Source organism: Amorphotheca resinae, assembly GCF_003019875.1.
Source record: "Amorphotheca resinae ATCC 22711 unplaced genomic scaffold M430scaffold_10, whole genome shotgun sequence".
NCBI classification, from domain to species: Eukaryota; Fungi; Ascomycota; class Leotiomycetes; order Helotiales; family Amorphothecaceae; genus Amorphotheca; species Amorphotheca resinae.
The window spans coordinates 1,157,344-1,181,268 of NW_020194480.1; the positions used below are offsets into that span (position 1 = coordinate 1,157,344).

The 23,925-nt window shown below is 50.6% G+C and overlaps 9 protein-coding genes across 9 annotated transcripts; 4 read left to right on the forward strand and 5 right to left on the reverse strand.

The window, feature by feature from the left end:
• Positions 1-565: 565 nt before the first annotated feature.
• On the forward strand, positions 566-5,966 carry M430DRAFT_30265 (hypothetical protein; the record flags this gene model as incomplete). The annotated part of the gene is made up of 2 exons (XM_024865938.1): positions 566-4,334; positions 4,381-5,966. 2 exons carry the CDS (start codon positions 566-568, stop codon positions 5,964-5,966), a joined length of 5,355 nt encoding a protein of 1,784 aa, XP_024718602.1.
• M430DRAFT_36688 (hypothetical protein) lies at positions 5,825-6,424 on the forward strand. The gene is made up of 2 exons (XM_024866978.1): positions 5,825-6,327; positions 6,388-6,424. Exon 1 carries the CDS (start codon positions 5,996-5,998, stop codon positions 6,272-6,274), a length of 279 nt encoding a protein of 92 aa, XP_024718603.1. The 5' UTR covers positions 5,825-5,995; the 3' UTR covers positions 6,275-6,327; positions 6,388-6,424.
• A 288-nt stretch (positions 6,425-6,712) lies between these two features.
• On the reverse strand, positions 6,713-7,461 carry M430DRAFT_173150 (hypothetical protein). Its single transcript, XM_024863643.1, has one exon. The coding sequence runs from the start codon at positions 7,278-7,280 to the stop codon at positions 6,861-6,863; it is 420 nt and encodes a 139-aa protein (XP_024718604.1). The 5' UTR covers positions 7,281-7,461; the 3' UTR covers positions 6,713-6,860.
• A 946-nt stretch (positions 7,462-8,407) lies between these two features.
• M430DRAFT_52895 (hypothetical protein) lies at positions 8,408-10,417 on the forward strand (the record flags this gene model as incomplete). Its single annotated transcript, XM_024868335.1, has 1 exon — positions 8,408-10,417. One exon carries the CDS (start codon positions 8,408-8,410, stop codon positions 10,415-10,417), a length of 2,010 nt encoding a protein of 669 aa, XP_024718605.1.
• A 291-nt stretch (positions 10,418-10,708) lies between these two features.
• Positions 10,709-11,278, reverse strand: M430DRAFT_52896 (hypothetical protein; the record flags this gene model as incomplete). Its single annotated transcript, XM_024868336.1, has 1 exon — positions 10,709-11,278. One exon carries the CDS (start codon positions 11,276-11,278, stop codon positions 10,709-10,711), a length of 570 nt encoding a protein of 189 aa, XP_024718606.1.
• A 1,260-nt stretch (positions 11,279-12,538) lies between these two features.
• On the reverse strand, positions 12,539-13,599 carry M430DRAFT_36691 (hypothetical protein). Its single transcript, XM_024866979.1, has one exon. It carries the CDS (start codon positions 13,336-13,338, stop codon positions 12,805-12,807), a length of 534 nt encoding a protein of 177 aa, XP_024718607.1. The 5' UTR covers positions 13,339-13,599; the 3' UTR covers positions 12,539-12,804.
• Positions 13,600-14,194: 595 nt separating this feature from the next.
• On the forward strand, positions 14,195-14,674 carry M430DRAFT_36692 (hypothetical protein). The gene has a single exon (XM_024866980.1). It carries the CDS (start codon positions 14,247-14,249, stop codon positions 14,457-14,459), a length of 213 nt encoding a protein of 70 aa, XP_024718608.1. The 5' UTR covers positions 14,195-14,246; the 3' UTR covers positions 14,460-14,674.
• On the reverse strand, positions 14,502-17,101 carry M430DRAFT_173185 (carbohydrate-binding module family 21 protein). The gene is made up of 2 exons (XM_024863644.1): positions 15,028-17,101; positions 14,502-14,979 (listed from the first exon to the last, which is right to left on the reverse strand). Exons 1-2 carry the CDS (start codon positions 16,954-16,956, stop codon positions 14,680-14,682), a joined length of 2,229 nt encoding a protein of 742 aa, XP_024718609.1. The 5' UTR covers positions 16,957-17,101; the 3' UTR covers positions 14,502-14,679.
• Positions 17,102-18,367: 1,266 nt separating this feature from the next.
• Positions 18,368-18,868, reverse strand: M430DRAFT_21683 (hypothetical protein; the record flags this gene model as incomplete). The annotated part of the gene is made up of 1 exon (XM_024864553.1): positions 18,368-18,868. One exon carries the CDS (start codon positions 18,866-18,868, stop codon positions 18,368-18,370), a length of 501 nt encoding a protein of 166 aa, XP_024718610.1.
• Between the last annotated feature and the right edge of the window lie 5,057 nt (positions 18,869-23,925).

Here is a 23,925-nt window from a genome sequence, read left to right on the forward strand (position 1 = left end):
GGACTCTTGCGTAGGAAAAGCTCTTCTCAAGTAGCATTAGGAGGATTAGACAGCTCGAAAACAACAACAGTCATTATAAGGTACGTTGCAAGACAGACCTACCTACCTTAGCTACCGCATTGTATACCTCGGCAGGCATGTCACAATCAGTCTACCTTACCTTAACGCAGAGATACCAATCACGTGATTACGAGTTACTTCAGTCGGACTTACATTTCTCCGAGCCGAGTAGGTTCCAGTCTCGGCCGCATCCAAGAGACAATGTTGCTTCTCTTTGAGCTAACCCAACACCTTCTAATAATCCTTCATCCCTACGACCTCGACAGATCCATCACCGGTGACTACCAATATTCTCGAATCCACCCACTTCATCGACGAGAAGTACCCAAAGCTCTGTCTTAGCTAACCCGCAAGGAAGTCTGGTTCTGGCGGAGGCGAACCTCCATAACGCGGACTTGGCTCAAGATCGGACATTCGCAGATGGTTCTAAAATACTGCTGAACGCAAGGCTTTGCCTTCCGGACCTGGAGTTCTTCTATTGTCTGGCTTCTAATCTTCATCGATAATGGCTGCAGCGTTACCGCCCCATCTCGTCGATAGCTCTGCCCCTCCAGACGTCATGAATGATCCTCAATATGCGACCAACACAGGAGGTGGAGAAGATGGAACCGGCGATCCAGACACCTGCAGGATATGTAGAGGGGAGGGTAGCGATGCAGAGCCGTTATTCCACCCCTGCAAATGCAGTGGGAGTATCAAGCACGTCCACCAGGACTGCCTGATGGAATGGCTTTCCCACTCTCAGAAGAAACACTGCGAGCTCTGCAAGACCCCTTTCCGATTCACGAAGCTCTATTCTCCAAATATGCCGCAGACTTTACCTCCTGGGGTTGTTTTCCGTCACTTTGTCCTCCATTCGATGCGGAACATTGCGACTTGGTTGAGGTTCTGCTTAGTGGTTACGGTTTGGCTAGGATGTCTTCCATATGTTATCAGACAGGTTTGGAGGCTGTTGTTCTGGTTCAGCGATGGGGGGTGGCCGCCAAGATACACGACCATTGGTGCGCCCCAGAACACAACCCAGATACTAGAAATGGCACAACAATTGCAACATGCGAAACTGGGAGGAAATGGTACCTCTCCAGCGATACCATTTTATGCAGCCCAAACTACGCCTGCAACTGAAGGCAGCTTCTGGAGCTTTCTGATGCCTTTCTCCCAGACTTTAAATATCAGTGACTCCGATCCTCTTACGGTCGGTTTGTTTAAATCACTCTACTATGGCCTGGGGATCTCAGAAGGCCTCACCTTTAACATCAGTGTATCAGATGTCATCATGGGCACATCTCCTGCGCATCGCCAACCATCGTTATTGAGTGGCGTTCCTTTTCTCAATAATATGACCCGACACTCCTACATCAACCAACTTATCGTCACAATAGCTGAAGGGTATGTTATCACGATCCTAGTTGTGGTCTCCTTCATCCTCGTGTTTTTGATCCGAGAATGGGTCGTACAACAACAGCCTGGAATCAATATGGGTGCCGGCTTTAATGCGGAATTTGCAGCTCCCGAGAGACCAGGGGAGAGGGAGCAGGCTGTGCCAGTGGAACGTCTACCAGGAAATATCCCGGAGCCCAGGGAGGTTGGCCAACGCCCAATGGCGCAACATCGAAGGAGAGGCGTTCAATTTGATGGTGCTGAAGATGGCGAGCCTCACCCAGCTCTGCAGGAGGATACACGATCTACTCACGAAACTGGAGAGGGTCCAAGTCACAACCGGCCGGCTCCAGTGAGGGACGCACTGACCCCAGCGGCAGAAATTCAAAAACAGCTCACTGAAGAGCCGAGAATGACTGAAGAATTTCTGGCTATCTGGTACCGCGCGGACAGCGACCCGAAGGAAGTGGTACGTATCATCGAGCAAGAAAACAAGGGCGATGAGATGCGTTACTGGGTTAATGCGATGAACATTCTTCAAACACCACTCCGGCAGGATAACCGGCTCCAGCCGCACAACCATAGTTCCAAATTCCTCCGGACGATAGACGGAGCTGGCCCGAGCACGTTAGATTCAACAGGGCCTATATCAGTTGACTCAGAAGGTGGTGGCGTTGAAAATGCTATGGCACAACAGGGGAGTAGCCAAAGCAGTGCTAGCTCCGAAAACTGGGTCGACGTATCGAAACCTACCAGCAGCTTTCAAGATGAAGATATCTCGACTAAGAGAGACGAGAATTCCATATTACCGAGACCGCAGGATAGTTATAATTTCTCATCGGATAAGGGAAAGGGAAAAGAACGCGATCAATCTCAAGAGCTTTCAGCTGAGCAATCATCTGGTGCAAATAGATCGAATTGGGATCAGCCGGCACAAAACCCGTGGAATGCTGCAATGTCACCTTCCCAATCCCATGGGTTAGGCAACAGTATTTCTAGACCGCGAGCCATATCTGATGGGCCTCAATTGAAGAATATATCGCCATTAGCGAACAATAATTGGACTTTCAAAAATCTCCATGATACTGATGCCGGAAATGCTGGTCCAAGCTCGCCGGGGCTCATTGAAACTGAAAATAATGTTCAGGATGTCCAGCCTCAGACATCTTCTGCCGTCTCTGGTTTCAGTGCTTCTTTGCCGGAACAACCTTATCAAGAGACCGAAGCGTGGAAGGCTGCGCAGGATTTGCGAGTGCAGCAGGCCATAGAAAAGGGCAGGGAGGCTCACAGATCTCAAGAACATTATCCAACCCCAGATGAAAGCCCAGATCCTGCCCTTTACGGGCCAATTCAAATACAGGGTCAAGACGGTATTGTACGAACTCACCAGAATTGGGACGAGGTTTTTGAGAACAATCCCATCCCTGATTCTGATGACGAGAGCGAAGGGAATAACACCGCACCAGAGCCAAATCCTTTCCAGCCAGACACCCCGTTACCAGAAGTTAGAGAACCTCTTGTGGTACGGCCAGCCGAGCCTCAGGGCTTTTTCGGAAACGTTGCTGACTGGTTGTGGGGAGGTGCTGATGACAGAAGACGAGATGAAGGCGGCAACGACGAACATATCGTTGAAGACTTAGCTGCAGAGGCCCCCTTCGTACCTGTTGCTCATCATGATGTTTTTGATCAAGGTGAATTTGCAGAGCAAGACCGCGAGGTAGTCGAAGCTGCAATTGCTGCGGGCATTGATCCGAATGATCCGGATGCCATTGATGACGCCGAGGATTTTGAAGGCATCATGGAGCTTATCGGCATGCGGGGGCCAATCTTCAGTCTCGTCCAGAATGCTTTGTTCAGCGCTTTCCTACTAGCTCTGACAGTCGCATTTGGTGTCTGGATCCCGTATAATATTGGCAGGGTCTCTCTTTTGCTGGTAGCAAATCCTGGACCTGCATTGAAATTACCTTTAAGAATCATCTTCTGGTGTGCAGCTTTCTTGCAAGATCTGGCGGCGACGATCTTAGGTGTTGTGTCATATTGCTTGTTTACCCTATTTTCAGTACCGGTAAACTTTTGGCATGCGACTAGTTCAGGGCCAGCAATGACGGGCGAAGGCCTCACCTGGCGAGCAGCTGCTTTACAGCTCTCCAACGATGCCGTCGAGAGAATACTGGAAGGTACTGTTAATAGTCTTTTGAACTTCAAAGACTCTGATATATTCACCTTTTCGGCTGCCTCCCACGAGGCGCTGTTGACTCTCGAATCTTTGGCTACGGCCGCTCTCGAGGCAATAGGCCATACCGTCATATTCTTATTCGTTGGTGACTATACCTTGTCTTTGATCGGTACCTGGAGTTTCTTTGTCGGCTTACTACAGGGAGCATGGCACCTAGTCTCTAGTCTGCTGAGTTTCTTTGCCCGACCGGATTCCTGGGTAATAAGTCTAGAGGTTGCAAAGCGGGCTACACCGCTAAATCCCGAACTTAGTGTCTGGAATGGCGTTGACAGATTCTGGGCTACTGTTGCCGGGTATGCAACTCTCAGTATTCTCGGGGCTCTGTATGTCAAGAAAGGCTCGCCATTCTCAAATGGACCAATCGGACGTGAATGGGAAGCCACAATTATTGACCTCCTCCACCAAGCGGGAGGAGTCATGAAGGTTATCCTCATTATCAGTATTGAGATGCTCGTCTTCCCCTTATACTGTGGTCTTCTACTAGATGCCGCTCTCCTTCCTCTTTTCGAAAATGCCACGATCATGTCGAGGATTTTATTTACGTTCACCTCACCTCTCACTTCCATTTTTGTACATTGGTTCGTTGGAACGTGTTATATGTTTCATTTCGCTCTCTTCGTGTCCATGTGTCGGAAGATCATGCGGAAGGGAGTTCTTTGTGAGTTCATCCCTCCCTTCATATGAATACACGCTAATATTACCAGACTTCATCCGAGATCCTGATGATCCGACATTCCATCCGGTCCGAGACGTCTTGGAACGAAATGTGGCAACGCAACTCCGAAAAATCCTCTTCAGTGCTTTAGTATACGGCGCGTTAGTAGTGATCTGCTTGGGGGGCGTTGTCTGGGGATTGTCATTTACATTCAATGGCATTTTGCCAATACACTGGTCATCGAATGAACCAGTGCTGGAGTTCCCCGTCGACCTTCTTTTCTATAATTTCCTGATGCCTCTGGCAGTCAAATTCTTCAAGCCTTCGGATGGACTTCATGCCATGTATAGCTGGTGGTTCCGCCGATGTGCACGAATGTTACGACTTACATGGTTTATGTTTGATGAGAGACAATTGGACGAGGAAGGTTACACAGTTCGACGATCCTGGAAGGATGTCTTTCGAAGGGTCAAAGCTGATCCTTTGAAAATGGTGAAGACCGAGGATCCAAGGCAGCCTTTCCTCGATAACCCTGAGTTGAATGCCTACTTCCGTCAAGACGGACGCTACGTTCGTGCCCCCGCCTCGGATCAGGTACGAATTCCCAAAGGCACGCAGATCTTCCTCCAGGTCGATGAACTCAACAACCGTATCGATGGGCAATGGGATCGACCGGATGGCGTGCATGGAAGAAATTCGGAGCTCTACAAACAGGTCTACATACCTCCGTACTTCCGCCTCCGGATTTGCGCCTTTATCCTCTCCCTCTGGATATTTGCGGCCTTGACGGGAGTATCCATAACCATTGTCCCCTTGGTCTTCGGCCGCCTGATCTTCTCCAAAATGATACCCTCTGACATCCGCCAAAACGATGTCTACGCCTTCTCAATTGGGATCTACATCCTAGGCTCCGCACTCTACGGCATTATGCACCTACGGCACTTCGCAACCTACCTTATTTCATCTCTCTCTCTGAACCACGAGACGCCGCACAATGTCCTCCGTCGCCTGAGCGCCATCATATCTCGAGTAGCTCGGATAGTGTGGACGTACACCGCCTTCATTTTCATCCTACCAATCCTCTTTGCGTTCCTCATTGAATTCTACGCCATCCTTCCTCTGCACACCTATTTCTCCCCACACGAGCAGCACACTATCCATTTCGTGCAATCCTGGACTCTGGGCCTCCTATACCTCAAACTCACATCCCGTATCATACTCCTCTACTCCGAATCCCGTCCCGCTATCTCGTTGCGCGCTATCACGAGGGACGGGTGCCTAAATCCGGATGCTAAGCTGGCGACCCGCTCTTTCATCCTCCCCGGATCTCTCGCCATCGGAACAGCTTTGGTTTGGCCATGGTGCATCGCCAGGATTGCTTTGTTGACGGTATTTAGAGGGGCGGGAGACGAACAAAAGGTCTTAGTTTATAGATACGCCTACCCGGCAGTACTGGTGATGGCATTCTGGTGCTGGTTGGGTTGGCTCATGGCTGGTGTTGTGAAGGTCTGGAGAAGTCGGATCAGAGATGAAGTTTATTTGATTGGGGAACGATTGCATAACTTTGGGGAGAGGAAGGCTGGGGCGAGTGGTAGTAGTGGTGTAGGGATCCCAGTTAGGAGGATTGAGACGTAGTTCAATTTCTAGAAAAGCAACAGGAATTAATGAAACAATTGGTCCAAAAGAACGGGCCCACGACAAATCATCCACCTAAAACAATTTCAAGTCCTTCAGGCCGATTAATGAAACAATTGGTCCAAAAGAATGCCCCCCCGACAAATCATCCACCTAAAATAATCTCAAGTCCTCCAGGCCGTATCGGTCCCTCAGTCCCTGCAAAGTTTCAGGGTCGCCCCTGGAATTCCCGCACGAGCTCCATGTCCAGCTTTATGCCCTGGAACCTGGTCTCTGACCAGTGTCTGTCGACCAGTGTTTGTCTCTGATAAAAAGAATGCTGGCAATTCCGATGGCAATAACCATAATAAGGCTGGTTATTCTTCGGAACGTAAGAATTCATACAAAATATATAAAAGGGGTTGGATATATTAGTACTCACATCGACACCACGCACTTGGCCTTGTTCCAGCCATCTCTCTCCCTCCCCTCATGCTTCTTCTTTTTTCTCTCCTCGAGTCCTCCCCCTTCTTTCTCCTCCTACCACTCCCCAGATGTCGGGGTGGGGAGAGAGGCCTCCAATCCCTCGGGAACCCCCGTAATTCGGAGGGGATGTTAGATCGACGATTGTTAACGAGCTACCCCTTAGCTAAAGTGAAGTGTTCGTGCCGATAGCCTGTCCGTTTCCTCAGAATCCTCACTGGAGGAGGTGACTGCAGCGATATTCTATAAAACATAGTACGTCAGTAATCATCCTACAGAAGTAACAGAACACGGGGGTCTTACTCCTCGTCGTAGGTGGTGCTCATCTTTGTTGAAGTTGGGTTGGGAGGAGGAAAGTTCGAAGGAGGAAGGAGGAAAGTTGAGAGGAGAGAAGTCGAAAGATGCTATTTGTACCTTGGACAGGACGTCTATTTAAGGTAGCCACTCGAACAGTACCTGCTGTCTGTCGAGTTCGTTTAGGCAAGCGCGACACCACCTCCTTCGAGCCTTTTTTCGCGTCGTTCTTTCCTTTCCGGACCACCACACGTATCCGAAAAAGGCGGCCAAAAAGAGAAGGAACAGTGTCGCATTTTGGATGCAGAGTTCCGCTTCGATGAACATGAACGTTGGAATAGGCAGGAATAGCAGTAACCACGGGTCCTTTTGGAATCGTTTTGGCCCGAATTCCAGGAGGAGACACAACGCAAGACCCATGAACGGGGTTACGACAACAAACATCAGAACCGTGTCCAGTGACACTCTGCCGAGTGCATAGTAGACGGACCAGGCGGAGCGAACGATGAGATACTCGGGGGTGAGCATAAGGGGCTCCGGGCGGAAAGGGGGCGGCATGGTGGGCGATCCGGACAGTAAGGTGGATTTGAATGTAAAGGGGCCGAAGCGAGGCGATTCGCGAAAGTAAAGGTAAAAGGGGGGCGAAGCGAAGGCGAAGCGAAGGCGGGCCGGTATAAGGTACCTGAGGTAAGGTAGCTTATAAAACTTATTAAACTATAAAGAATCGGGTAGTGTCTTGTTACTAAGGTACCTTATACAATAGAAGAAGTCAAAGAAGAGCGGGCGATGAAAGACTTATATAATCAAGGCACTTGCGACCTTGACAGGTACCTGCGTATGGTTTATCTTTTACCGACTTTACATTTAGTCTGAGGTAAGGTAACCTTCAAGGTGTTATAGAAAAGCTAAGGTACCTATAGGTAGGCCGTGCTATCATGAGGTCATACAAGCACTTGTATAAATATACCGACCTACCCCTCCCTACCTTACAGTTCCTTACCTACTCCAACCTTGCGGCTCTCTCAACTACATAGATATACATCCGGCTTCTGATCTAAACCAGCACAACGATCTTTATTTTTCACAAAAAATATCCTTCGTCTTCAAGCACGAACAGAGATTTTCGTAGTTCGAGATTTCATGTCTGCTCTTTCTGTCTATCCAGTACTGACATTTTCTTTCATATTGCCTCGGCTTGGCGTTTGTGGCTTGCAGTTCCCTATTAATAGGTAAGATAAGTAATCGCCAGCTCAGCTCTGCCTCAGCGCACCACATCTCTCCTCACCACATCTCTCTTCCCTTCTGTTTCACTTTCACCTCTTCTGACTCCTCGTTGCGGAGAAGACGGATTGTACAGCTCCAAGGCCGTGTGGGCAGTAGTGCTCCCCCAGCTTCATCAAACCCCTGTCACCTTGATTATCTTGCCCCATCGTGAGCCGCATCCACCATTCACCATTCACACAACCCGAGTGCTAGGCATCATGTACCACACTACTGTACTCATCTACAGACTGGTCAACAAAGGCCCCGGCTTTTTTATTCGCATTCTCTTTGAGCATCTGATTTACCGAGGGGTCTTTGCCTGGCTCTTGTGGTTTACCTCGTTCCTGTTCGAAGTTGGACAGCCAACCGATTCGTATTTGCAGTTCACAGGTGCAAATCACAGCCCTGGGATAAATAAACCTATGGGGGTATTTACGCGTTTCTGCTACGGCTGCGCTGCCCAGGTCATTGCCGAAAAGTTGATTGCTGATAGAAGCCCGTGGGAATGTCTCCACACAGCATATTGGAACTTGTATAGCCTCATCTCTGCCGCTATTGCCCATACGTTGATGTACAGCAGCTTTTTTCTGTCGGCATGTATACGCTTTGCTGGCCCATGGTTCGCATCTCTAAATATCGAAATACCAGTCCCCAAACCGAAGCCTTGGTACACTTACGAGAAGCTGAAGGAGGGAGAGATCAGACTGTTGGGAATTCATCGAAACTACCTATTTTGGGTCTCATATAATATCTATGCTGTTCCGATCAATCATGGCATTCCGTATGAAGCAATTAGCTATGCCTGGGGGGACAGGTCTGACGTTGAAGAGGTCACACTCAACAATAGAAGGTTTGCCACCACCCGTACCGTTGGCGATATCTTACGAAGGCGAAGTAAGCTGATAGGACTATGGCCCGGGAATATGAGGTTTGTATGGCTGGATTATATATGCATCAACCAGGAGGATATTGACGAGAGGAACTATCAAGTTACGCTCATGCGACAGATTTATCAGAGGGCGTCTAGAGTCATGGTCTGTTTAGGAGATGGTCCTGATGCTAGCAAGGCTGGCTGGCTCTTGTTAAAGATTTACGCTCTCTCAACGGTCAACACACTGGAAGAGCTATCTAATCGATGTGCCCTGGACAAAAACACTCCTTCGTGGCAGGCTCTCAGCCGATTCTTCGCCCATCCATGGTTCAGTAGAGTTTGGGTCATACAAGAGGTTGCTGTAGCATCCAAGGTATGGGTGACCTACGGTGGTGGGCTGCTAGATTGGGAACTCGTCCTGTGGGGTATCTGCACTTTCAGCCGCCCCGAAATGGCGAGTCACCTCTCAACTGCGACGGCAGAGGTTCGACGTAATATTCCATTGACCCTCCAGCAAGGAGTCATAGTTGGAATCATCAGGAACAAAATTCAAAGAAAAGACAAGCTCAGTCTGAGAGAAGCAATTACACTGTGCACTGGGTTTCAGGCCACCGATCCCAGGGACAAAATATACGCATTGCTCGGTCTCGTCACCGATGATCTCGACTTGCGAGCCTGGGTAGACTATCGAAAGCCGACTGAGCAACTCTACCTGGAAACCGCTCGGTTTCTCCTCTCTCAGGAGGAGTCTCCATTGCAAATCTTGAATTATGCGGGTACCGGTTATCCCTGGAACCCCGAGTTCGCCAGCCTCCCCTCCTGGGTTCCTGATCTGAGTTGCCCTCCCAACACCAGCAGTCTCGACGGCGGAATCCAACCATTCCCCTATAAAGCCTGCGGTAGATTGCAGCACGATGCGCAACTCTTGCTCTCCGCACCGCCAGGACAGATCCGACTTCGCGGATCCCAAGCCGACGAGATCGCCTTCCTAGCCCAGAATAACAACTTCTCCCTCAACGGCGCCACCGACGCCGAGATGCAAACTTTCTTCCAGGACCGTGCCCTTTGGCTCAAGAACTGCCTCTCGCTCATCCAAGACCACGTCCCGGATCCGTACCACACCTTGCAACCGCGCGCCGAGGCCTTCTGGCGCACGCTACTCGGCGACCGGACCGTCGAGGGCCGCCCCGCTCCTGCCGAGTATGCGGACTGCTACGCCGCGATGGAAGAGCTGACGTTCTCGCCGCCGGATGAGCAGCGGACGAGCTTTACTAGCCAGCGTGCGCTGATCCTCAAGTCGCTGCGGTTTCAGGGCCAGACGGCGGCGAGTATCCGAGGGCGGCGGTTCGCGGTCACGAGAAGAGGGTTCATGGGGTTGGTGCCACCGGGGACGGAAGCTGGGGATGTGATTTGTGTTTTTGCGGGAGCGAACACGCCTTTCGTGGTGAGGCAGCTTGAGAAGGGGTGGTGGGAGTTGGTTGGGGAGTGCTATTTCTTGGGGATTATGGATGGGGAGATGGTGGATCCCGTGGCAGAGATGGAGGTTTTCACCTTGTGTTAGGTGACTGGAATACTTCACGTATCCCACTTGGAGGCAATGGGCACCAACGAGGTTGATGCGGTTGGTGAGGAGGGAGGTATCCGAGCCTGTCCACCGGTGAGTTCTCAAAGAATCAAAATTGGACCGCCATCAGTTTAACCATTCTTGAAGTTGAAGCTTTTTCATTCTCAGTAACACACTCCTTACACCATGCCAACACCTCCGCCATGCTCATCACACCTCAACCAAGTTTTCTTTTTGTTTACAACATATCAACACCCCCAGCATTTTAGACAGATACCGACTCTCCAACTACAGCTTCAAGGCTCCCGACTTCTGACCGGCATATGTTGAGAGAGCGTCCATGAGCGCCGGCGACAAGACGTCGTACGTCTCCAGGCCAACACTGTGGAACTTGTTGCGGACCTCGGGCATATCCTTAGGATTGAAGCCCTGCTCAATGATCGACGAAACGAACGCCGCGAACTGGGGTTCCTGCCATCCCTTCTCATCTGACAATTCGACGTGAATGAAGTCGAGTCCCTTGAAGCCGTGCTCTTTCTCGATGCGGCCATACAGATGGACACCGCATTGCTTGCAGGCGTGACGTTGGATAGCAGCGCTCTCGTCAACGATTTTCAGCTTGTCCCCGTTGGCCGTCACGGCGAGGTTCGCAACGGGAACGACACCGACGACGGAGAAGAGAGCGCCGGCTGGCTTCCAGCACTTGGAGCATCCGCAGGCGTGGTTGTGAAGGACGTTGCCGGTGATGGTGACCTCGACTTTGTTGGTGGGGCAGTGGCAATGCAGCTTTCCACCGGGGAAGTTCTCGCTGCCCTTGGTGAGGCCGTTATCGATCAGAGGGTGAAGAGAGGGTGCCATGGTGAGATTTGATTGGGGGTTTCTTCGGTTCAAGGATTGGGATTGCAGAGGGATGATGTTGTTCCAAGGTGGACAAGATTGATGATTTCTGAAAAGGAATTGGGGACCCTCGAGCTCTATTTAAAACAAGCTTTCAACGAAGGGACCAAGTCATACGTACGTGATGCGGGGCTTCAATTGCACTATCAAAAGAGCAAACTTCGGCATCCGCGGACTGTCATCCGCATGGCGATGGGCTGAGGTGCCGCCCATCAAGACGCAGTTGTCGCAGTGTCTCTGAGCGGAAAGCATCATGATTGGACCAACCCCTCTCTCACCCTCCCATCTTCTCGATCTTATCATCGGGATCTGTCACCCAGAACAGGCATATGTACATCATCCGTCGCTCTCCGTGTGGGGTAATTCGGAGGCGCCTCGGAGAAAGTCCTTGCCAATTCCGAGACTCCTCCGTGTCATGTATGTGCGGCAGAGAATCCATCCATCCATGGTTGAAGGATGCGGAAGAGGAAACTAATTACTCGAGAAGGAGGTGGAAGGTGAGCGAGGGGGATCACCGATACCGATAGGGAGATGCGAGGGGCTTTGCTTATCTAAGGCTTTGTTTGATTGATAATATGGGGTCTGCTAGGTTTAGCTAGTTCGCTTTCCGAGCTATTTCCAGACCAACGAGTAACCTTCATTCTTCAGATCAAGCTGACTGCAAGCTGCTGAATCGCCTGCCTGCCTACCTACCACCGATCAAGTTCAATTCTCTCACCCAGCATCCCATTCTATTGCTCTCTCCCTCCTACAAAAAGCTACCTACCTATATAACCTCAACTCTCTAACACGTTTTATAATCCTTCTCAACCCCCATTCTATCCCACCTTCTCAATACCATACACACACATAATCCATAGATCCATAGATAGATCCATAGATAAAGAACAAGAGCAATTCCTAATCATCGCATGCTTACCTTATCAAGCTTAAACTCCGCGTATAGCCTAGGTCTAGAGGTTTTTAACGCCGATGCAAGTGTGGGTTCTTACGGGATGACGTGATTGATAGGTAGAAGTAAGTGTCTTTTTTGATTTCTCTTGACAGACTACTCGCGGTGCTTGCTGTAAGGTAGGTATGAATTTGTGGAGGAATGTGAGAGTGTTGATAGATAGATAGGGAAGTGGGATGTTGTGAGATGTTCAGGTTATGTGGCTGCAGCGCATTGATATAAATTGTTCCTTCCTTCTCTTTATTATAACACATCTTCAGAGATCGATCTCTCGAGGATAAGGTAAAGAGGATCTTTATCTAATAATGCACAATGCATAGGTATGTATATACATATATACACCCATATCTCTATCCCCTTTTACATATGTGCCACCCCCCCCCCCTCTATCCCAAAAGAAAATGCCTGATTAACTTTCTTTCTTTCTCTCTTTCTTTCTTTTACAAGTAATACACCGTCTCCTAATAATACACTCCCCTCCCCATTCCCACCTCCCACCTCCCAGTCCCAAACCTCCAACCCCCCCTTCTCAATCCTACGGAGCTCTAGTTCTCAACTGCACACCATGCCAGCCCTTAATCTCCTCACCCAACACGCCATTCACCAACCTCTGCTGCGCCAACATACCCATGCCTCGGAAGCGCTCACTCACAATCTCAATCGCGTACATGCTGCCGCAGCCGCCGCTCACGTCGCGCACGGCGAGTTCTTGGGGCGCTAGTTCCCGGGCGAGAAGTTCGAAGATCGAGCGCTCTTTGGCGTCGAGTTGGTCGGGTGGTGTGAGGGGTGCTGTGCTGGTCGTGGAGGGGGAGGGGGAGGAGGAGGGGGAGGAGGCGCTGGGTGATGATGATGATGATGATGAGCTGCTGCTGGAGTATGCTACTGCTGATTTTTGGGATATGAATGGGCGGAGGGAGTAGGTCGATGGGCGTGTTGTGGATGTGCATGTGCGTGTGCGGAGAGAGGTGGTGAGGAGACGGCGGCTGGTGAGGATGGTGGTATTTGGTTTTGAGACGTGGAGTCCAAGTCGAAGACTGGTTGTGCGCGCCCTCATTGCTAATCGCTCCATCTTTCTTCCTTTCTTTCTTTTCTTCCTTTCGTTATTATGTCTCTCCCTCCTCTTGAAAATAAATACCCAAGCTCCCCAGATAGATCCCTTTCTTTCTTTCCTGGCTGATGATAATCCTAATTCAACCAAAGCCCACCTAAGCCAATGCACTCGAATCGAGACCGGTCCCGAGCCTGCTAATCGTATATCGTTCGTGCCGGTTTGTTGTGTTTATGGTATTGGATCCTGTGTTGATTGCGGGCGGGCTGGTTTGTATATCACACGGTTCCTGGATGGGAGGGAGAAAAGAGCGAGGTTCGGTCGGTTACATTTTAGCCGGCCTCGGTCCAACCGGGGGTTGCGGATTACAAAGATGCGCTTAGTAATAGACGCGGGATCACATGATACCTCCAAGCGCGGTGCCTTATAGGGGATGTAGATAGTTAAGATGGCAAGGAGTCAAGTAGCTTCGAGAATTGAGTTTTTGAGTGTTTGAAAATGAATAAACTTATTCCTAATGGCGATAGGCTAAACTTCTCGGTGTGTAGGAGTAGGGTCAGGCAAGAAAAGTTTGGAAGCAACATAGAGCTGTCAAGGGAACAAGTAGATTTGGAATAAGTTTTCACCTGGGGATTTACACGCATCTTGAAATTCATGCTTCATCATCCTCGTATTGATTCATCTACCATAGCGATTGTCTGCATGCTAGAGCTAGACAGAATCTTGTGATCATCACGCGTCCCCGGCCCATCCATCGACACTCTCAAAGGCCTCGCTTGTTTACCCCTATTCCTTCCCTCCCAAATGCGGGACACTTCCATAAACATATCGCACAACTTTTTTCCAAGACAGCCAACAATCTCGCAGAGGCTAAAAGGAAAACCCTTGAACTCCAGTGCGCAAAGAAACCAAGCATTAGAACCTATCGTATGCATGGTAAAGCCCATCGTATGCACGGGAGCAAAGTCGACTTGCGCAAGACCGCCGGAAGATGTGGAAAAGAACATGCAAGAAGAGACGCTCACAAAAACAGGGACAACCGAGACCGCAAAACCAACAAATCCATGAGCCGCCGCGAGCAAATGCCAAACCGAAAACCCTTTCCCAACCCGCAAAAATGCATGACAAGACGTTCCTCCTAATTCCGAATCCGGGAGAAACGTCGAAAATGATAACGGTGTCCGGGTGATGATTCTCACATCAATGGTGAATCACACTCAGTAAAGAGGTAACCTAACCTCACAATCTCCGCCCTTGATGATTTCCTTGGCAGCCAAGCACTTTGAACAAACCAAGGAGTGTCATCGGCGAAGAACACGAATCGTTGTAACCGTATTAAAGGTAAAATCTCCCCATCAGCCATCAGCCTAGGATTGCCGTAGCTGTATGACTCTCGTGAAATGGAAACTCTCGCATGTGGACGGGGGAGTACATCGGAGGCGTGCCCGTCACGAAGCCCGTCAGCGGGGCCGGACTGCTCGACCTGACACTCTGAGATGACGGCGTTCTCGTAAGCGGGGCCCGCGTCTCCATGATAACCGGGGAGCTCTCGGCAGTAGACTCGGAGGATCCACTCATATAGTCCGTTTCAGTGGTGCCATCAAAGTGTCCCGATCGTAAAGTCCCCTCCTTGAGTTGAGGTGAGGATTTCACGGATCCAAACTATAGGCATCGTTAGCGGGCGGAGTGGAGTCGCTCAGTTGTACGTACGAAGCAATATTTGTCCAATAATTCGTTGTAGGACTGAGATGCAAGGACCGGCTTCTCGCCTCCAGGGCGAGGAACATCGACCCCTTTCGAGGGAGGAGATCCAAAGGACTTGGGGCTCGCCATGGTGAGAGGCGAGGAAGAATCATCGGAATCGGGAGCTTCCTTCGATGAGTTTGCTGTCGTGGCACCCCTCATCTGGAGGCCACTACGTTCACCCATGACTGAATTGGCAGCGTTGATTGCAGCAGAGAGCGACGCACCGAAGTCATATCGGTTGCCGAAAGCTTGGGCACTGGATTGGGGTACTCGTCGGTCGAAGCCAACATCAGACTTAACACCCTTTAATCTGACCGCGGTACTCGGTTCGCCCAGATAATCGTGAGCGGGCTTCTTTAAGTTGCCCAGCCTGTACTTCTCATCGAAGCCATCACCGAAATCATCGAAGGCGGCCTGGATCGGCTTCGGCCTCTGCCCCGTGACCGACGTTGACTTCCTGTGGCTTCGCGGCAATGCAGTCACGGGCCTGGACGCAGCGCCCTGGTACCCCTTCTTCCCATTCTGCGGCTTGTACTTCTTCCGGAAGTCCACCTGGAAGTTGGTCGAGGAGTTATTGTCCCAGTATTCTTGGCCATTGACGCAGTACTTGACGCAGAAGAACATCGTCTTGGCTTCGAGGTTCGCGAGGTCAGCTAGCTTGATGTTAAAGTTGAACCGGTCACGACCATCGGAATGCTTAGGCTCTCGAACATTGTGGTTGTACTCGGCAACAACCTCGGACGTCGTCTTCCAGTAGTCCAGCGTAAAACGAGCGACAACGGTCTTGTGGAAGGCCAGGTTTGCAACAGAAACGGTCCCCACTAGAGTCTTGTTATCGCCGGACAGGAATACCCTCTCGACCCGGACTGGTTGTGCCAGACGAATAGGAGATTCGGTTGGGAAGTTGGAAAGGATGATCTCCCACTCAAAAGGTGGAGATCTTGGGGACTCGTCAAAGGGAAACTCGGCGTCACTATCATAGGCCTCGACGGGTGACGAACCAGCGCTGACGGCCAGGGGTCTATCGAGTTGGAGGAAGTGTCTGATATGCTCCAGATTCGAGTCGAAGTGGACCGCCTTGGAGAAGGACGGAGTGCCAGGCATACTTGAGGGGCGCCGCCGCGCCGATGGGGTCCGGAGGGCTGGTCTGACGAGCTCCCCTGACTTCTTCCGGAGCATGGGGGGCTTCCGCTCGGACCCCTCGAATTCTTCATCGTCACTGGCCTCGTCGGACGGGCTGCTTGGGGTGTTAGATCCCCGTAAATTGAGGAAAACAGAGCCCTCGGTACTCGCCCGGTTGTGACCCAATTTCCGCACGGTCTTTGGCGCGGGCTGCTGGGCGTGCACAACCGTCGGCTTTTCCTCCTCACGGGCGGCTGGCACAGCCAAAGCCAGGCCTTGGGCGGGTGCTGGTCCTTGCTCCGGCATCCGGTCAGGGGAGGGGGACCTCCGCTGCTCAATTACCCTGATGGCCTCCTGGAGCTCTGCCAAGTTCTCCAACTTCCGACCTCTGGAAACCTTCACCTTCGCCTCTTCATCGTCGCTCGAGTTCAGGGCAGAATCCGGGGGCGAGATGACGGCGCCCGCGGGCATCTTCGCATCGCCTGTGACCGGCGGGGGCGACTGGACGACGGCGCGGCTGCTCGGCTCATTCTTCTGTTCATCTGGAGTGACGGGCCGGGGGGATTCGGTGGTAGAGGGAAAAAGAGGGCTCCTGCTGGAGGGTGTCCGGCGGTGTCGGGTCAGGTATGATGCCGAGCGCGGCAACTCTGATTTACTGACGACGCTGAGGCCGAGTGGCTGCGTGGCCTGGATTGATGATCGGCGGCTGGAGTTGGGGGATGTGTTTGCTGAGGCAGCTGGGGATCGCTGGGAGGGAGGAGTGTAAGGCATCCCGTGGGAGCCTGTATAGAAGAGGGGGATGGATGTCGAGGGGGGAGGTCGGAAAGCTATTCGACGATGGGGGTGGTCGAGAAGCTTATCTTTGTTTCCTAGGCGGCATCGAAGATTTCGGAGGACTCGTGTTGACTAGATTCAGAGGAAGACCCGGTCAGTCGCTTCCTGTGCTGCCGCAGAGGGGAGAGGAAGAGAGGAAGGAAGGAGGGGAAGGGGGGAGATAAAGAAAGATATACAAGATATCGTAGGGGATGATTCGTAGGTGTCGAAGACGGAGGACGAGGGAGCTACATGAAGGCGGGTGTTCCAACTTACGCAGTGTTATGTTGCAGAAACGGTCTGTAGTGGTTGTTGGTGCGGCGGACGGAGGAAGAGAGTTCGCAGAGCACAGCGTATTCCAGCAAGTGTGCCCCGACTAGGTAGGTAGGAGGATGATGGGCAAAGGCAAGAACGACCCGAGCAGAGATGCTTCACAAAGGTCGATTGATGGGATTGGGGCGACGAGGGTTGAAGAAAGAGGAGGAGAGGCGGATTGATTGATGTAAGAACCCTTTCTTCCCTTTGGCTGCCGAGAGCGGGATGGTGGTCTCAGGCCAAGCGTGGCGATTATTGGGAGACTATAAGGGGCCCCGGGATTAGACGGCTGCAATTGAAGCAGACAGAGCAGAGTAATGGTGAGGTAGGGTCGGTCAGGGTAGATGGGGTCGCGAGGCCGCGAGGTTCGTCGAGGCTATCGCAGGGAAGAGGAGATGACGTCTCGTCAAAGGGCAGAATCTCGATTGGAAAAATAAATTGATGCGGGACAGAGGGGAGGGGAAGGGAAGAGGAGAAGAGCAAAGACAAGGGCGTAAATGCAGAAGAGAGCTCACACACACACACACACACACGACGATGCACGATGCACGATGCAACGGTGGGGGAGGAGGAGGAGAAGGCTGGCAATGGCCTAGACGTGAGGAGGAGGAGGAGGAGGAGGAGGAGGAGGGAAAAATGAGGAAGTGATGCCACTATAGCACGATAGAGCGATGGCGAACTGCGGAGAGTGGTCGTAGTGATGGGATGGATGGTTGTGCCATGGCCCGTAGTAGCACCACCAGGCTGGTCTGGTCGTCTCTCTCTCACGTCGGTCGCCTTGTACGCTGATAATAATCACATAGTGGCAGTACGAGTCGCCCCCCCTGGTTCACGCCGCACCGGGGGGCTGCGTTGCTCGATCGGGGCTAGTGGCGACGGCTCCCGTTCTTGTTTACACCTTCGTCGTCCCGTAAGATTTAGAAGAGATTCACGATAAGCCACAGACCGAGCCACACAGCAGCCCGTCCCAACGGCGAAGTGTTTGGGGCTTAAGACGGCGCCACGCTACGCCCACCCTACGCGCAGTAGCGGATGTGCTAAATCCCCCCCCCCTTTACCGCGCTAGTCCCGTCATGGCCCATCCATCTCGTCGGAGAGTCGGCACCGGGTTCTGGCCCCTCGGCGCACGGGCCAGCACGCGGTGAAGATCCTGTTCGCCCGCGGTTGAGGCGATCCGCCACGCCCCCCCTTTGTTGGGGACGCGCCCAGACAGCTGCATCAAGGGCAAGGAGCTTTTCAACTTCCAAGGCAGCGCAAGGCTATCCATGAACAGACCACATATCGGACCACGGACAATGCACAGATACATGCACAGCGACTGGCTCTGACATGCATTGACATGTACATATACACAGATGTCGGCTGCATTAGATACAGCCACGCCATAGTCGATAGCCGCACGTCCTATCTGCGCTGGAGATACCCGACCGAGGGAGACGTCGCCACAGATAACACTCCATATGATAAGAAAACGATCCCACAATTTCCTCGCGGTGATATCAGACTCTGCTTTTGACACTTGATAGCTACCCGTCCTCACCTCATGTTTTCTCATCATGCGTCCCGGCTCACCAAATCCCGCTGTTATATCGCCACAACAGAACCACGGTTCCTCACCTGTCGAAGAATAATTTTGTGGATTTTTTTGCACTCCCCCCTGTCGCCTGTACCAAGAATACATTGCACCCTGCCCCCGTACATGGCCATGGTGTGCTCCCAGTCGCCAAGGAAGATGCCCTGTTCCTGCAACCCTTCCTTGTTTTAAGTTGGCCAGGACGCATCACATTGCTGCACCTCCATGCACCTCTTTTATATCCCGGGCTTCTGGAAAATGCGGTCTGCACGGGCATATGGCAGCCGTGTCTGCGGGCGCGTATACCAAGGCCAGTCAGTGTGTAAAGGTGAGCTCTTCTGCCGGTTGCGCGATGGCTAAGAAGTCGAGAGTGTGCTGCTATGCGGTTGTTGGGAAGAGCGTGCCAGGGTGAGAACAATTCTCCCAGGAAGTCATCTCGCACAATTTGCAGTAAGTCCTCATCTCATGTACGGTACTTCGTACATACGGAGTACATACTGTAGAGGGACAACGGCTTCTCACCCCTCGACTCTGCTGTACATCTATGTATACGGTGTACTGTACGCATTGCTAGTCACTTGATCCATCAATCAACAAGGACAAAAGAACCCCCAGCTCTTTGCTTGCAGAGGAAGTGGGAGGCATGATATCCATCTCCTGTGCGCTGTATACACCGACGACGGGCACTTACTTCCTCCCGCTTCCTCCCGTCGATCTCTCACGTCTTCTGATCCTCGGGGGGTCATTCATCACTTTTGCGGTTTATTTCTTTCTCTATCTACAAGATCTCAGGTAATATCACACAGGTGTACCAAAAGTATATTTTTGGTATCGCACATCTTCATAGCGGTCTCACCATCTCAAGCGCGCGGCGTCCCTTGTCCGGTATACGCCTCCGCACAGGTACTCCCGTACGGTACACTATCGTGATTATAATTAGAATCGAGAATTTAGAACATCAATCGCGCTTTTTTTCACGTCCTCACTCTCATGACTATTTCACTCTTCGATTCAGTGACCTCACGAATAATAACGACGGGAAGCCGGCGAGCATCAGTCTTGGCTACTGTCCATCCCTCCCCGCGCCCCACCCTCCATGAAATTCGACCGTCGCACTAGTTACAATTCTCAGCTACAACGGGATACCAAACATGATCTCGTACGCGCCGTGAAAGTGTACGTACTACGACGTTTCGAAGCCAGCGATCTACTCGGTAACAATCAATTTGACTTCCCGTTTCCCATGCTTGGATTTTATCTTTGATTTATTTTGAATTTGCTTTTGTTCGAAAAAAGGATCTCTTTATTCTACCCGGCTGAGCCGAGACGAGACGAGAACCGCACGCATTCTTTTATCCCCCGAGTCCCGAGTCCGACTCACTTATGACCATACTATCTAAGCTCATACCACACCATACCACACCATTCAATCCTCAGATCACAAGCTTGCCGCCGAGCTATTGACGTACCGGCGCGCAACGCATGACATACAGTAGAACATTATCGTATCCATCGTGCGGTTACTTACCATGACCTCACTAGAGCTAGCGGAGGAAAAGCTCCCTGGAAGCGAGCGAGATGCCAATGCACAATGCAAATGCCTGCATAAAAAAGATTCCTTTGGCTGGAGACAGACAAGACGGACGACGGAGGATACGGGGTGTTTCTGCTGCAGGTAGGGTTGCAGGCATTGGATACTGTTGAGTCTGATGGGTTGACGGAGCCGTTGGGGGTATGCGAGGTGCGTACAGCTACAGTAGTACGGTGGTATTACAGATGTACAGCACAGTGCTGTGATTATCAGCTCATCGCTCAACAGCTTTCCTCTTTTTTTTTTTTTTTCTCTCAATCCCTTCTCTTCTCTTCCTGCGCGGCGTATGGCGCCAGAAGCAGGCCAAGAAAAGCCCTTGTACTTTACGGCATGGTGTCAGACAGCCAGAGGCACAGCAAGCCGCCCTTCAGTGGCGTTTCGTTTCAAACCCCCCCAAAAAAAAGAAAAAAGCAAAAAAGAAAAGAAAGACCCGATCGACAATGCATAGGTACGTACATACATACACCTATGAAACGTTCAACATCAGATCTAAATCTAGATCTTAAGATCCGCCTATCCATCCGCTTTTGCTTTCCCTTTCACCGTTCCTCCTTGACTTTTCTTCTCCTTCCTCTTCCCTTCCTCCGCATCGCGACATAATTGATTGATACGTACAGAGGAAGATGAAGATGAAAAAGCGAGAGAGACCATCATCACCGCTGATCTTCCTTACATATCTTAGATTCCAGACCCGCCCCCGACCTGTCGTGTCGAAATTCTTACGGGCAGGAGACTAGTACTAAATCTAGCCTCTCGACCCGGGATGGATGGTCTAGATATCCAACCAACCATCCGCATCCGGGAGTCCTACTGTAGGTAGTACCGGCGACACAACAACACGATAACACAACAAACAACATAGATCTGATTTCCCAGATCCGAGCATAGATGGTTGGTGCGTGTATCGCGAGTATTCATTCCTCCTTGCTGCGCAAACATGGTTCCGGAAAAGCAGCAAGCGGGACTCGGTTGACGTACTATCCGTCATTGTAGGAGCTTCAGGTTACCTATACTACTTGATAGCCTCGAAATATTTTTTCCCCAAGAATATGCGCAAAGGCCGCTAGCTCGATACCATCATTTTTCTTGTACCTAGATGAGCGCGTTCCCCGCTAGAGAGTCGATAGTTCGTGCTATCTTACTGTCCCTCCTAGGTAGATGGAGAGATAAGGTAAGGTAGCCAGATGTGGGGGAACTCGTACAATATACTATATGAAGACCCAGACCCAGATCTGGAGCACCGGAATCAGTCTTCCTACATACATACCAAAACGTCGCGCGACGTTCATTCGTCAACCCCGGATTCTAGACGGTGGGTGCCCTGGATGTGGAGAAGGATAGATACGTGGGTCGAGAATCGAGACTATCTTAGTAAATACCTACCTAAGGTACGCAGTAAGCTTGTTCTTTTCTAAGGTACTTACCTTACTTATCTTCTTCGTCTACCTTAGGCTCTGGGTGATTATTATTCATTTTTTTTTTTTTTCTTCTTTTTGAGAATTACTTCATTCCCAATAATCTCCCCTGGAAATTTCAATCTCTTTCTATCCAATCAGAAAATCCTCGCCAACCAAAACAACAATCCAACCCCGACTCGCTCGCTCTCTCAGCCTCAGCCTCACACACTCAGCCTCCGTTTCAGATCCTTCTGACTTCCCTCACGTCACGTCACGTAATTATTTCACCCCGTCTCAGAAAATAGCCAGGACGATCCTGAAACAGCTGCTGCGGCGTGGGGGCGTATCTGTATAGGATTTATTCCTGGGGTTTATATTTTAATGGCCTTTTTGCTTTTTTTTTTTTTTTCCCTTTTTTACGACGCGGTTGATTTCAGTAGGGATCTATCTCCACGGCAGCTGTCAACAACAATAGGTACCGGGAATCACTACCTACCTATGAAATATATCTCTAATAAATCGTGCAATCCCAATCCCAATCCCTACCTACCTATTCTACTCTACACTAGCCACACCGCAACAACCGTTGTTCATATCTAACTAATCCAAGAAATAAGGACGAATTTTCTCATGTCCTTGCTTTTTCTCTAACCATGTATCTTATGTACCTTATGTACCTAAGCTATATATGTATCTATTTATGTACATATACATCTATCTCCGCAACACCGCAGCAGCCGTTCGTTCGTTGGCATACATACATAACGCGGGGTAAAGAAAGAAAGGTGCGCACCAGCCAGATAGGTAGGTCATTTATTGGAAGCTGGAACGAGGAAGTCGGGATGGGGGTGGGGTGGGGCTATAAAGGGAGTACTACTGACTTTTGTAAGGGTTTGGATATGGATAGATGGATGGATGGGTGGGTGAGGGATGGATGGGTGAGGGATAGAGGAGGTATTGGATGTTGGGGGAATCGTGAATGGCAGCGGGAAGGGGAAGGAAGGGAGTATGCGGACGGGAGGGTGGGGTACTGTATAGTGCGGGGAAGATGGAAACTAAAGGGGGGGCGTTGTTTTAATTTATTTATTTTGTTTTATTTACCCAGGACTAGGTATGTAGGAGTGAGATATGGCATGTGAAAGCGATGTGTGTGAAATGCATGCTTGATATTACTTCTGTTGTGCGTTGCGAGTGAGTGACTTTGTGGCCGTGGATAGGTATATCATACATAGGTATCCAGGCAGTACCTACCTAGGTACACCAACATAGAATTCCAACCCCTTCCCCTTCAAGCCAGTCTATACCAATTCCTTGTCCATACATCCAGCTCTCAACACCATAATCCCCAAGATATAGAATAAAACATTAATTAGTACGAGAGATACATACATCCAGGTATCTACCTATCTCTCCTTATCTATCGCGACCCCACCAGACTCAGACCCCGCACACCGATCTCAAATTCCCGCGAATCAAGTGTCTTGCCCCGCAACAGCCTCATCTTGTTTGCTTACTTGCTTGCTTGCTTGTAGATAGATATGTTACAGATCCTTACAATTTATATGCACAGAAAGAACTATCCTATCACATGCAAAACCGCCCGCTCAAAACTCCTAAGAGCGTCGAGTAGATATGTATCGCGTACAGACAGTAGCAACGCAGAACCATCTATCTACCTATCCATGTTTCATACGTAGGAAAAGAGAGATGCACATGAAATAATCCCGTTATTTCCTCACTCCTCATCCCTTTTTTTATCTTGTTTACCTACTTTATCTTATCTACAGGCTTTATCTCTCTCGCTTCCTACCAATGCAGACCCCGAAACCAGGTCTACTTTTATCTGCAAATGCCGGCAAACCCCGCGATGATTTATTTCATACAGCGCTGCTGCTGGTTACCTTAAAGTGCATGCATTAGACGGATGCGGGGAATTTACTAGCTGCTGTTGTATTGCTAGATTTCTACGTATTAGTTACATTAGATATTGTACTGTATACCTTACCTACCTACTTCTCCCCACCAGAACACCTCCCCCCCCGTCTTTTCTG